This window comes from Scatophagus argus, chromosome 2 (genome assembly GCF_020382885.2).
Source record: "Scatophagus argus isolate fScaArg1 chromosome 2, fScaArg1.pri, whole genome shotgun sequence".
Taxonomy (NCBI): Eukaryota; Metazoa; Chordata; class Actinopteri; family Scatophagidae; genus Scatophagus; species Scatophagus argus.
Window position 1 is genome coordinate 14,502,101 of NC_058494.1, and position 14,350 is coordinate 14,516,450.

The 14,350-nt window shown below is 40.3% G+C and overlaps 3 protein-coding genes across 5 annotated transcripts; 1 reads left to right on the forward strand and 2 right to left on the reverse strand.

The window, feature by feature from the left end:
- Positions 1 to 219: 219 nt before the first annotated feature.
- rhbdd2 (rhomboid domain containing 2) lies at positions 220 to 2,328 on the reverse strand. The gene has a single exon (XM_046412123.1). The coding sequence runs from the start codon at positions 1,512 to 1,514 to the stop codon at positions 513 to 515; it is 1,002 nt and encodes a 333-aa protein (XP_046268079.1). The 5' UTR covers positions 1,515 to 2,328; the 3' UTR covers positions 220 to 512.
- Positions 2,329 to 2,806: 478 nt separating this feature from the next.
- On the forward strand, positions 2,807 to 9,245 carry LOC124071536 (cysteine-rich hydrophobic domain-containing protein 2). 3 transcript variants are annotated; one of them, XM_046412167.1, is made up of 7 exons: positions 2,807 to 2,848; positions 3,404 to 3,606; positions 4,826 to 4,880; positions 5,195 to 5,350; positions 5,485 to 5,541; positions 5,637 to 5,696; positions 6,330 to 9,245. In XM_046412167.1, exons 2-7 carry the CDS (start codon positions 3,473 to 3,475, stop codon positions 6,378 to 6,380), a joined length of 513 nt encoding a protein of 170 aa, XP_046268123.1. In that variant the 5' UTR covers positions 2,807 to 2,848; positions 3,404 to 3,472; the 3' UTR covers positions 6,381 to 9,245. The 3 variants fall into 3 exon arrangements, with proteins under 3 accessions (XP_046268123.1, XP_046268114.1, XP_046268104.1); XM_046412158.1 differs by lacking the exon at positions 2,807 to 2,848 and adding an exon at positions 2,939 to 3,054; XM_046412148.1 differs by lacking the exon at positions 2,807 to 2,848 and having other exon boundaries at positions 3,242 to 3,606.
- Positions 9,246 to 10,672: 1,427 nt separating this feature from the next.
- Positions 10,673 to 14,049, reverse strand: LOC124071551. Its single transcript, XM_046412179.1, has 7 exons — positions 13,880 to 14,049; positions 13,592 to 13,737; positions 13,410 to 13,471; positions 12,348 to 12,386; positions 12,077 to 12,184; positions 11,808 to 11,906; positions 10,673 to 10,902 (listed from the first exon to the last, which is right to left on the reverse strand). Exons 1-7 carry the CDS (start codon positions 13,997 to 13,999, stop codon positions 10,793 to 10,795), a joined length of 684 nt encoding a protein of 227 aa, XP_046268135.1. The 5' UTR covers positions 14,000 to 14,049; the 3' UTR covers positions 10,673 to 10,792.
- Positions 14,050 to 14,350: the final 301 nt, after the last annotated feature.

A 14,350-nucleotide genomic window follows, 5' to 3' on the forward strand; every position in this document is an offset into this window, starting at 1 on the left:
TTAAGCTCCCAAACCTTAAAACTAAATGGACATTTAAATAAAGCAGAAAACAGATTTCATAACTCTCATAAGCTTGAGCTCTGCAACTGTTTTGATTTTGTTAATCTTGAGGGCCATATTGTTTGATTTATTTTTTGATTAGCTGACCATGACATTAGCTGGATTTGTACCATAACAAAATATACTTTTCATTGTGTTGTGCCTGAAGAAGACAACCTGTTAGGGTTCAAACAATGCCTTTTTCTTTTTCTTGCATGCATACACTCAACATTCCTTGCCTTGTAAACATGCTTTAAATATAGTACAGAACATGCACACAAGCAAAACAATTTATTTACAAATGTCAATGATGACAAACATTCAGAGAAATGCTATGTAATTCTACAGGCCAACAAACACCCCACAATATTGTTGATATTATAGACAACATCAAATGAGATTTTGTACTTTTGATCAAACAAGGCTTATCTGTATGACTGGAATGTTGCAAAGCAATCAAATTATAACCATGACTACAGCTGAGCATGACTGTGGTTGTGGTTGCAGCTGTGCGAAAAGGTCTGCTCTGAACAGTGTCCATGACTTAGTCCAAAGTTATGCCCTGAGCCATGTCCATTAAGACTGAGAGGTGGTGTGGGACTGGACAGAGCACTGGCTGAACTTGGCCAGCCTTCATAAAACTTAGCTGGAGTATCAGCAGTGTTAATGCTGGACACTGGAGCATAAGCCTGGACTGGATAGGACCCAGGTGTTGGATTGATTTGTGGAAGAATGGCCTTCCTCCGCTCTTCTGCGGAAGCAGGCACAAACGCAACACCGCTGATCCTCTTCAACAACCTGAAAGGCATCATCTTCTCTAGAACACCAGCCCTGGCCTCAGACAGGTCCACAAGAGAGAACCATCCTTTCCCATACATCAACCCAACCAGGAGGGCGATGATGTTACAGGGGAGCACACTGCGTGGAATGAGGGCAGTGGTGATTATGAGAAACACCCACGGGAGAGCCATAGTGGGGAAGCTTACTCCACACAGGAATCCTTTAGTCATTTTTGTGTGCATGGTAGTGAGAGTTACACATGCCAGGGCCAGAGGAAGCAACCCCTCGGTGTAGGTGTGGGCGCTGTCAATCTGCATAAGATCCAGGAAGCTGTACAACAAGCCCGTGGTGGTCGACAGCAGCAGCGACAAGAACAGGAAACGTACTGTACCAAAACCTTTCTCCAAACTGCCACCGAGAAATGCCAGAGTTGTAATGTTAAGGAGGAGCTGAGCTAAGGTCTGGTGGTAAAAGGGGTACGTCAAGAGTCTGTGAAAGTGTCCATTTGTAAAAACAACGGCACCAATGCTGAAGACACTCTGGGTGAAGCTGAAGTAGTGTTGGAAACCAAACAAAACACACGACAGAAGTACCGCAGTTAGAATCCCGCATGTGGGGTGGGGAGCCAAGTCTTTGAAAACTTCAAAGATCATTTTGAAGTGGTCAGTTCGTGTCATCTTGGCAAATAAATTCATCCACGATTAATAAACTAAAAGAAAAGCTTAACACAATATCTCCAAACCAACTGTGGTTCAATTGTCTTCAAGCTTCCTAATCAGGAAGTGCTGTCACATCCAGGCTGCTTTTAGCCGATGTCTGCTGTAAACCTCTCGGGCTGATGGAGATCTCGGTGGATAAAGTTTACAGTCACTGTGGGGAACAAAATGATGGTAGCACTTACAACTCTTGCTCGACCGCGAGTTTCAGAGACATGTATACATCCATGGTAGCAACGAGCTGGCTTGAGTTCCGTAACACAACTTCTGGTCAGGCCCTTCAAAATAAAACGCATATTGACGCGCAGTGGCACATTCTGTGTGAAGGTTATATTTAACTGCGCAGTAAATCGAGTCATATAGGCTGTATGTAAGTTAGACTACAAAAGTCAGATATCTTTAATCTGTAAGGTTAAAAGGAAAGCCAAATTTGTTGCCAAATCTTGATCGTAATTTTGAAAGAGAATTCGCTCAAATTCCGGTTTCCTTTTTTCCCTTAATTATCGTCAACATCGCAGACATATGACCATTGATTGAACCCTACAGTCGTGACTTAACTTCCGCTATCCATGAAATTCAAAAAATGCGTCAAGAATGTGAAAGCATCAGTGCGGTGGTGTTTTTCACAGACACGGTGCTGTAGAGCATCTATGAACACCAGTCTAGACAGAGCTGTTGCTACAAAACATTTGAGTCAGACAAAAGTGTGAATCCCATATGGTTCCGGTTAGGACTATGGTTTTACAAAAACTTACACTTTTTTACTTGAAACTGTAAGCAAAGTAGCTTTTACCTGGAACTACCATTGAGACCATTAATGATCAACATGTCCATGACACTGGCGGTGATAAATGATATGATAAATCGATGGTGAGTTGATGAAACAGCCAAGAAAACCACGCGCAGCTCCAGACCAACAGGGACGGGTAGAGAAGATACTATTGAGTTATCGAGGTAACAGTAAATATACAGTTTAGGCTTCTTGCTGTATATTATCTTTGCACCATTCAGCAAGCAGCTGTATTAATGCCTTCACTTTTCAGAAGAGCAGTCACTTTTTCATTCGTACCAGAACTTCCTTTTACTGTTTGTGTGACACTATGGAGTGGTCTACTGTTATGTGGATGTGAAATTGGTCAGTGGAAACAAAAACGTTCCTTTTAATATCAATCTGAAAAAATCTATTAAAATATATTGGATTTATACGGCTTTAATTTTGAAATTCTATAATCCAATCAATTCTACATCAGAACTTCCTGTTACTCCTTGCGTGACACTGTGGAGTGGTCTGCTAGCGTGCTGAATTGAAATTGGTCAGTGGAAATAGGAAGTTTCCCTTTAACATCAGTCCGAAATCAGTTCAACCACAGCGTCTCGTATATACACACACTTAAAAACAACGTGATGGCTAGTTTCATGTGCTTTTCGAAGTGGAGGCTGGCTTGACTGCAGTAAGAAGAGATTGGAGGAAAGGCTGCACACATTTTTTTAAGCACAAAAAACAACCAAACACACAAACGTAATCATTAATACGATATGTTTCCTAATTTCTCTTTTACAGGAAAATGGCTTTTACTGTTAGTATTTATGAGTAGGAAATTTAGTCACATTTATAATAAACTATCACTTGTATTTTGTCCTTCCCGGTCATTCCTAGTGTGGATCGCGTTCGTATAGTGTATAAATTGTTTGGCTCGTACGTACGTAAGCACGTCTGTCCCTTTTCCGGTGTCGTATGGTTACTGCGGCGGATGTTGATGTTTTGTTTCGGAGCTCGCTGAACGATGTGAACTGTATCGTTTCCGGAACGGGTTGATGTTTTTTTATGGTTGTTTCCACTGTTCTTTTCTTACTCTTTTGTTGGTAAGGTTTCACTGTTCGTCGGCATCGTGTCTCTCCCGGTGTCTCTCCCGGGAAGCGCGAGGCCGAGTCGTGCGATGATGGAGGACTTTGATGAGATCTACGAAGAGGAGGAGGAGGAAGAGGAGGACGAGGACAGGGCCGCGGAGGAGCAGCTCCTCAAGTACGCTCCGGACCCGGTGGTGGTGCGGGGGTCCGGCCACGTCACTGTGTAAGCAACCGGGGGCGCTTAGGGCGACCGAGAGGAGAGTTCACCGTTTCCTTAAAAAGCTTTTCAGCCGCGGTCTCCATGGACAGCTGGCTGCTAGTTAAGTTAGCCATCTCTGGTAAGCTAGCGTAGCCAGCTCGCTACTTAGCCTGAGCTAATTCTATGAGCTGCAGGCGAGGAGTGGTTGATAAGATTTAACTTTCGCTTTAGATTTACTAACTTTATGTGGCCTAATGAATATGCGTCTTTCCCTTCAAACCAAAGTGATATGCAATTTGTGTTAGCTATTTTCAAGTCAAGACATTTGTCCCTGTTATGAGTTCCACTATTTTAGGATTTAAACACAACATCACACTCTCCTGATTAAATCAAGATTTTGATAAACAAATACAATTTGGTATAATATACCCTGGAAGTAATAATCCCTGCGTATGACTGAACCGTTACCCCAGTAATGTTAGTGGCAGGCAAACATATTCAGCAAAATATTAACATAGAGTTGTGGCGGTAGGAACTGATGTTACTGGATGTTGTGTGGTCTATTCGGGTAGGAAAGAGTACTCGGTGTTAGCTGCAGGCTAACAGCAGTGTGTTTCTGTAGTTTGGGGTTTAAACTAATAATGTCATTCACTCAACAGTGTTAATTATTAGATCAATTCCTCTCATATCCCCACATTGTTTTGATACTACATTGGATGTCAGCATTATTACTACTTGTTGGCCTTCTTCGCTGCTGGTCACACACGTGTGCTGTGTAATCCAGGATAAACGGTAATGGCCTGTCTAAATGAGCTGCTTCTGTATAATACACTTAAAATTTGAATTAGGACTCAGGTATGTGGATATTGTTGGGGTATGAGGTTTGAAACTCAGCTGTGCATAATATTTGATGTCCCTTAAATATCTTACATGAAATACCAGATTGTCCGCTGTTCTAATAATGTGTCTGTGTTATGGGGTTCACTCATAAACAAGGTGGTAGATTTTGGGAGGTTTGCCTTGATTCATATTAAATTTGAGCAGTAATAATTTAACCCTGATAACTGCTGATATTAAACATTTTTATTTTTGGCTAAGTGGAGTAAAATGTTACCCCACAGGAGACTTGAATGTGTAAAGTTATATTTTTCTTAATCAGTTCTTAATAATTGTATTAATTATCCATATAATGTGCATGTCTACTTATGTATAACAGTCTTCTCTTTTCTTCTCATCCCAACAGGTTTGGGCTTAGTAACAAATTTGAGTCAGAATTTCCTTCAGCACTTACGGGAAAGGTGAGTGTTTCGGTGTTTTCCTTTAATACAGACTGACTATGACAGAATGAGGTCTCGCATCTGTGTGACTGCAAGATTTACATTATATCCTGGCCACCAGCCAACGCACAATACTTCATTTTATTTTATCTTATATTTAAATATTCTACAGTATTTTGTCTTGATGCTTTCTTTCATCTGGTTAGCAATGCAAAACACTTTATATATATTATTATATTTCCGTATAGAGATTCAATTTGTGTGAATCCTACATAATACATTCCAACCTCTCAGACGTTACTGTGTCAACTAACCTTGGATGTGCACTTCCTCAGGTGGCACCAGAGGAATTCAAAGCCAGTATCAACCGTGTAAACAGCTGCCTGAGAAAGACGTTGCCAGTGAATGTGCGGTGGCTCCTGTGTGGCTGCCTCTGCTGCTGTTGCACACTGGGCTTCAGTTTGTGGCCTGTCATCTGCCTCAGCAAGAGGGTAAGATACTCATCCATCCGTCACCATAGTCAATGCAAATCAACTACAACTAAGGATTTTTGGAAAAGTTGAATGTGTTGTTTTTTTGGGGGAGAAAGAAAAGGACCTAATTTAATGTCACTGTTGGCTTCTAGACAAGAAGATCTTTAGAGAAACTTCTTGAGTGGGAGAACAGCAGACTTTACCACAAGGTGAGTAGCGAAGGCATGAATGAATGTATGTTTGTTAATAGTGTAGTTAGGATATGTAATACAAAAGCCTGATCTCTGTTGCACTGTGTTTGCAGTTGTGTTTGCACTGGAGACTAAGCAAAAGGAAGTGTGAAACCAACAACATGATGGAATATGTAAGTATCTGTTGAAATGAGATGATAATTCACAATACAGGAAGGCTAGATTGAGTGGTTGATTTAATATCAACTTATCAGAGGCCAAAGCAATAATACTATGAGGAAAGTTTTTAAAACTGGAAATATATCTAAGACTACAGTAATTTTGTCCCCTGCTGTAACATTTGCAAGGTTAACAGAATGACAATATTTGATTATTCAACTTTACATCAGGACCCCCACAGCATCAGTGTGGTGGTCTACGAATGAATGAACTGTCCAAGTTTTCACACAGTGCTCGTGTTGTTTTGAAAATTACCCTACAGGTTTACTCTCACCCCTATTGACACACTTAACATATGAGTGGGTATGAAATCTTTTGTTAGAGCAATGTATTTTATGTCAGAGTACATTATGTGAAGATTCATTTAAGAGACTGTAGGTAGAGTATATTATCAAATACCTGGCACATCAGTAGAACTGATCACATCGACACAAGAAAATCTGTAAATCTGATGCTGGCATAAAGCAAGTCCTGCACACTGAATTGCAGCCTTGCCTACAAAGGCAAAAAATCTGAAACTGAAGTTAGCTGTGCTAAAAATTTCTTCTGCCTCGCAGTAACAGCCTTTTCCCTCTTATTCCCTGCAGGTAATCCTAATAGAATTCTTGCCTAAGATCCCCATCTTCAGACCTGACTAACTCAACCGTGGCTGATGTTAAATCTCCTTTGCTGCCCCTCCCAAAATACTCCTGATATTTTTGTTTACAGGGTAGCATTGTTGACCCCGATTTCCCCCCCCCCCCCCACACACATACTTTTCTCTTCACCTTTGTTTACAAAATACAGCATCCCATCACTGACATTTTTGGAGTGAATTCACCATTGAACCACGACCTTCCGGGTAAGCTGGTACACCATCAAGCCTTGCTAACTGGCACCAGCCTGTGGGATGTCAGGGGAGAACCAGCCATGGGCAGCTTTATGGATTTTGTATCTAGAGCTGGAGACTGGACTCTCAAATTCTGTGAGCTACAACTGGAATTTTGTCCCTTGTTTGTTCCCTAACCTAAGCACATGGCACAGTCAGACCACGATAAAACAGACATTTTCACACGTTACCTTCTGTCAAACCGTCAACTTCACCTGCAAATAAAAAAAAAAACACCCCAGTGCTTTTGTAACTGTTGGGTTGGTGCTCTAGGTTATTACTAGAGGCCGTGCAGTCAGCATGACGTGGAACTCCAAAGGACACTTCCATCCAAATCAGCTCTGCAGCGGACAGGAAGATGCTGGGCCAGCGGCCAGAACAGTGGAACTCAATAATGTCACTTTGCTTATGAACTACCGGACATCTTTATCCTCTCACCTCCTCTCATATCGCTGCATACTTCACTGTGGACAACCTTCACCAGTGACAATCACACATTCTGACTGTATTCCCCGTTGTATGAATGGGTCTGTATGCTACACCGTTTGCCCGGAATAACTTGTTTTCAACATGATGTGTGTCCCGGTGATGGGTTGGCTGCCTAACAACTGCTTTTGAGTCACAGTGGAACAAGTAACTTGGGAAGGAGGCCACTTTGGTTTTTTTTTTCCATGAGTTTTGTTGAATGTTTTGGTCAAAGAGAGGCAGGTAATGTTTGCATAACTGTGTTATTTGTGTGTGTGTCTGAGAGAACGAAACAAGCAAAAAAAGAAAGGACATCACACATGAAGAGATAGTTCTTACTCTGTAAAGCAGGGTTCTTTCTTTGACACATTTGTGTGCCCTAACCAGTCTTTTTTACTTTTGTTGTAGTTATTTATAAATGTGAGACTGTGCTCATAATACACAAAATTCATGAAATAGGTTTTTTTTTTTTTTGGCAAAGCTTTTCCCTGGTTGTTTTTTTTGTTTTGTTTTGTTTTGTTTTTTGTCTTTATGTTCATGCATCAACACTAAAGCACCCAATGGCTTCCCTTAACGCCTTCAAATGGCCTCTTAGTGGCCGACTCATGCAGTATAAGTGTTTCAAATTTAGGTTGTGGCTCATAAGAAGTTTCCTCTGGTTTTTATATAATCTTATTGAAGGTATTCAGAGTTCTTGGGTGACAGAGTGTGTTCAGAGTCTTCTTTGTGTTACGTAATACCAGGGTCCTGTGTCATGAAGCAGGTTAATTGAAGTTAGCTTGGTAACTGCTCTAAGTAAAACCAGACTACTCCCAAATCAGGAATGTGGACTTAAAGGTGTCCTAATTGGTATTTTTATACTAACAATGTAAAATGACTATGTTTAATGGAAAGAGGTGAATCATAATGACGTACTGATGCAGAATTACCTCCCAGCTGTGCATTTCTGCTGTGTTTTAGTGTCTTGCAGCATGCATTTTTGATTTTCTGACCTGCAGTTTCACTGTTTTGATTTTGTTTGTCCTAAAAGGAGAGTGACTAGTGGGCTTTCACCAGATGGCCAGAAACTCTACACCAGTGATATGATAATGTGGCTGTGTGTCTTCTGAACATATAGATGGGAAACTGCATGCTAGCAAATTTGCCATATCAACTTAATGTGATAACTTGTCAGCTAATGCAGGCTTAAGTAAAAGACTGGTTACCAGCTCAGTTTAACCCAGTTATCTAGCTAATTAGCAACCCTGCTTCTCGATTAAGTCTGAGTTTATAAAACGGTTAACATTAATCACATCACCAAGCACATCTCAGTATAATGAAGCATGCGACCATTTGCTAGCAAGGAGGAGAAAAGGCAGAACAGAAAGAGAAGGCCTTTTTGAACATGGTATAGATTAAGTTTTTCCCTTTCAGCACACCTCTTGATTTATGACAAGCAAATATACTCTGAGGTTGAACAAATCTGCTTAGTTTTAGGTCACTCAGTCTGGTGATTGTAGGGGTCACACACTCAGGGGATTATATTAGAGAAACAACAAAATGTAGCATTGGAAAATTCACTGTCAGGTATGTTCCAAAGTTACACCAGAAGGTTGAGCATACCTTACAGATCACACATTACTTGAATAATTGTAAAACCATGCCGTTGGAGTTTTTGAATTGAAAATACCCCGAAGAAAAAGATAACTAGCCTTTCAGTGGTCTTCCTGATTAGATGGTAAAGGAAGCACATGTTACAAAGGCTGACAAAGCCTCGACTTTGTGTTGGTATTTGTTAAGTAAAAGATCCAAATTCACTAGAATTTGGATCTTTTACTCACTGGGTTGCCTATTGGTTCATCAGTCAGTTTTCTATATTTTTGATTGTGGTCTGTTTGATTCTGGTCTATTTAAATCAAGGCATAAGGCCATATGCAGATATTTGTGGTGTGTGTGAGTATGTGTGTATGTACACAATGTATGCAGGTGCAAATGTTGTTCGTAGATCGCAGACTGTGATTGAACCCTGCACAGAAAATGAGTCTTTTTTTTATATAATCTGGAGTGTTTTATGTGTGTGTGTGTGTGTGTGTGTTTGTGTGTATGAGGGAGAGAAAGATATATGTTCATATGACTCATGAGCAGGTGTATGTACAGTAATAAACTACCAATAAACAAGGCTATGGGCATCCTCTGCTGTAACGCTGTTTTTTGTTCACTGCTTGTTGACGTAAGGCCTCTGTGAAGATTGTTGGTCATGCAAGGTAACAAGACATCTAGAAGCACTAAGTGAAATAAAACTGGATTTGCTGCTTTAATTTCTAAGGTGTTCACCACAGAGGCTTTGTCAACTACTGACTGGTGGGTGGGAAACTTTTGTGAGATCTTGTACAACTTTGTCCTTTAGGTCAATGTGCTTCCAGGTCAGTTTGGCACCTTGGAAAGAACGGAAGAGCCACATCAATGGGCTGCATACATCCACGGGAAAGGTTTAATATAGAAGCAGACATGGTTTTCACATAGGGGAGAGACATCTGAAGAGAATCCTGAGCACTGGGGGGCATTCGTTGCAAAGGACATTTTCACATGGTGGTCCTGGTAAAAGTCATTAACAACCAACAGTAATACTCTATAAACAGCTTTCAAACTTCTGGCTTGAAATGTTTGTGCTGCACCTGCACCAGAGACCTTGGAAGAACAGAACCACCTGTATGATCTTGGACTGACTACAAAAATAGAATTAAGAATTAAGAATCGCTTTATTCGCAGAATATATATATATATATATTTACATACACAAACTGAATTTGTCTTCTGAATTTAACCCATCCTTAGTTGTGGGCTGCATCAAGTGCCTGGGGAGCATCCTAATGTTCTCCTAATGTTTCTAACAGCTTAGTTAGTTATGATTCAACATGTTAGTGAATGGTTGAGTGAGAAATTAGCTGAAGACACAATCTAATAAATGCCCAACATGGGAGGGACCGGTTCTTTGCTAAGAACACAGCAGGAGGTGAACTGTCACATTTTGTCACAGTCAAGAGTGAAGGTTCAACTGAAACAGCCAACCCCAAGCAGAGGAGGGAAGCTGCATCATCCTCTGGGGACAATGAATGTTTGTAGCAAAGTTCATGACAATCTATCTGACAGTTGCATCAGTGTCAATGAGAGGGGTTGGAAGACTGACTGATGTTGTATTGCTATTGGCAAGGCTTAAGAAAATGTGATTAAAACAAGGCACATCTACTTGCTGTTGATGGAGTACATTCTCCTTTAACATCATCCCAGTGTGTCTGAGAGGACACAGTGGGACCTCAACATGCAAAGTCAGGTGCCGACATGAGGAGAGTGCCAGGCCTGCAGCTCTAACAGCTATTTTTGCAGATTAAGTTCAGTTTAGTTTACTCATCATGAGGGTTAACTCTCTGGAACAGTTGCCTTTCTGACAGCATCAAAAAAGAAATAAGTAAAAATAAGAAAAAGAAGCTTTGCAAAACTACGATTCCTGGCAGAGCTTTTGTATTGGAATGCATTAAGTGATTGCCACTTTTGGCTGAGCGCTGAATGAGGTGCTGTGGGAGGGAGGACATTTCTACAAACTGAAGCCACAGTCAGTCATCACATTCCTTTTTTATTGACAAAATTCTCTCAGAAACAGCATCTGTACACGTAATCATTTTTTTTTCAAGTATTTGAAAGACTGTTTTGAGGAAATTTTCTGGTCCACCTTCATTGCTGTTAAAATGTCTTAGTTTTGTTTTGAATCTCAGATGTCTGTCCATCAAGAAACACACGTGGCATATGCACGTTCATCTCTGTGTCTTGAGAGGGAGGTTCTGAGCAAACACCTGTGAGACAAGGAAATGGTGAGTTCATCTCACTCGTTTCACAGAAAAGGTCGCATAGCACAAATGAGCTGATGCACATTCATGCAGATCTAAGAGGGCTATTCTTATTTAAAAGTACCAAAGGAGCTCCAAATGCATAGGAGGCAGCATCTCTCACTTTGCATCACTGCTCTCTACTGTTGGATGTAGTTATATTTGCCTGTAGCTTTGACTCAGTTTGCTGTGGGGGCTAGTAGCCCTATAGCTGGATTGCAACCCAGGACCATGGGACAAGTCACCACAGGCAACAGGGCTCAGCTCAACTGGACTCTGCAGCCTGAATATTGTTGGTCACCTGTTCTCCAAGAATGATGGAGGTCAGGTTCCCGACAGAGATTACAGTATGGAGGTGATTTACAACGGCTCAGAAAAGGCCTATGACTCCAGAGAAGAGAAGACATGGTAGGCAAGGGAAGGAAAGAGGTGAAAACAGTGAAAACAGTGCCAACAGTGTGCGAAAACGGAACGTAGAGCCAGAATATATTTTCATACCTTAATTGGTGAATTGAGGATTTATTTTGACTAAACCAGAGGTGATTGTAGAAAAACAAACCAAGATGATTCAGGTAAATTTTGAATCTGGTTTGAATGAATTGTGTATTACAATTAGTTAACAAGGGAATTAAATTTGCCTTGGTTCAGTAACAGAAAGAAACTTGAATTCAAAAGGTAATACAAGGGAGGGCTGTCAGACTATCATCTCTAGAGGTACAAAGTGGTATTACAGGTTGGGCAGGGGCTAGCTGGTTGTTTGTCACATTCTGTTGATTAAGTTAGTTAATTTTTGGAATGTTTTAAAATGCAATTCTGGCCACACAAGTTAAGGTATCAATAAGGTACAAAACACTGCAAACACATACTCATACCTGCATCTGGGTTCAGGCTAAATGGCTGTGGCAAGTTAAGGCATTCTGCTTGCTTCTTGAACTCTTCCATCTCAGCAGCAGTCACAGTTCTTCTCTTGCCTGAGAGACAATAAAAATAAAATTACTGAATAATGCGTATAAACAGTTAATGATGAATGTTAGGTTATATAGGTTATGTTCTAGCAAAATTGCTCTTTCCCCAACATTTTTAAGTCAACATGTCATCTTTACATTTCATTGTTATATCTTTAGTTTTATTATTATCTTACTCAGTAACTGAAGAACTCCGATTGTACTTCTAAACATCTGGTATTGTGAATGGAGCACCAAACATTCAGTACAGCCAGTTTTCAGTAGGCTTATTGTAGGTAAAGGCACTGGGGATCACACACAAACACACATGCACATAAACACATACACACGTACAAACTGCTGTTGTAATACTAGGCACAAAGTTCAAATGATTGTGCATGCATGTCAGACAAAATATTTGCACAGCATGTTTAATCACTATCAGCATCGTCAGGTTAACTTACTCACCTGGTGGGAGAAGGTGTTTCAGGGTCTCATTAGCTATGGCTAACATGTGAAAAGCATAAATAGACATTAGCTTTGTAAACTTTAGTGTTTTACCAAAAATTCAACCTCTCTTATTCACATGTACAATATAGTTTGATATTTTTGGGTGGCTCAGTCGCACAATTTAGATTGTCCCAAAGTGCCCTTAAGATTAGGGTTTTAATCTGCTGATGCCTTCTGCAGCTTATCGCTGCCACCATAAAGAAAATGTATATTTAGACAGAAACATAGGCATATAACCTCATGAACAATAGCAGATTTTATGGGAAGACAGGGAGTGGCAAAACCATGTCCCAGACTTATCTGTAAAGAACCATCTGGTTTAACGTAGTGGATTTGTGGCTGGAAAACTGCCCCCCTAATTTTGGTGATAAACTGGCAATACCAGTGGTTAACGCACTGAAATTGTTGACCGTGTTGAGGGTATTTTTTTGCTGCAGTATGATATTTTGAAAAAAATAAACAGTAATCTTTAACTGCACAGTATGTCATTTGTGCCCCTCACAATCTCACAATCAAAACAATCAGAGCAAAAGACATAGTTTGATGATGTCATGAAGTAGCATGGGATCATGGGAGTTGTCTTTATTGTTAAACGACTACCGTTGCTGATGAAAATCTGACGTCACTCAGGCAGAGATGTTGATAGAGACGAGATAATGATGACGCGTAATCTGTTAAAGTTTTATTCAGGTTATGTTTAGTCATGTTCGCTGACCGCTTCCCTCAATCTCTTCATGTAGCTAAGGTTTCCCCCGAGTTATAGTGTCAAGTGGCCAAATGAAATGCACTGTGTTTGAACATTTTTCTAAATATTTAGGCTATTGTAAGTACATAACTCAACAATATATAGACCGGTGGTCCAGTCCTTTTTATGTAAAATGTTACAATATCTTCAAGTTGAATTGGGGCTCTGTACAAAGAAGAAAAAGTGTTGTCACTGAACACAAATGTCATCTTTTTGTGCAGGTCAAAGTAGTTGCACAGCAGGTTTCATATGTAATAATAAAGTGGTCTACTTACCTGGTTGGATAGTGTTGTTTTTCAAAGTTGCCTTATTTGTGGTTGTGAGACAAAGGCTAGACCTTTCACAGGTGGGAACAAATATATGAAATTACAAACTGAAGAACCATCTTGCAAAAAGAACAACTGATTGAATCATTGTAGTCTGCATTATTTGATACAATTCCTAGATTTCAAATTACGCTTTTGCTGTGAACATGAGGGCAATGTCATCATTTCCATTAGCAGCACTGATCTTTATCCATAAACTCTCACGAAGACTTTTTGCTATCAGCTCAGCATCTCGGTTGTTTGTGCTTTCGGCTACTTGGAACCACTTGCCCAGCAACTGAAAGAGAAGATTAGATGATGACAAATGGACACATTATAATAATATTTGGTTTCAGAAAAATGAAAAAAATAATAGTTTGATACTTACTGACAAATGAAAGCAAAATTATGAGGGACAAGTGAGATGAGATGTGTCTTACCTGCTCTCTTCCACTGATTTCAAGCGTTTGGATCAGACTGTCACAGCTGGTCACAGGAGCTGACTGTCCAACAGCCAGAAGACTGAGCACAGCCACAGCAACATGAATAAACCTCATCATGGCTCGCCTGCTGATTGTGTCTGCTTCAAGCTTAAAACTGGTGCATTAAAGTACAGAGGATCATCCCACATGAAATGACAGAGTTCAGAGTTGTTTGCATGTGTTGTAATCTGGTTTAAAGGTAAATAAAGTGAAAGGTTGATTGGCTTTTATTCAGAAAATTAAATTAGGATTTTATCATTTGAAATTTATGACATTTAGAGCACTTCATTTGGGTGATCGTATTGATTCGGGTGAAGTAATAATTGTGGTCACTAAATTGGAGAGGTACAGGCTGTGGTCTCCAGCCCCTGTGTAAGACTGAAGACATACAGACTGACAAGGTAATCTGAATCAGTCTGATGATACTTG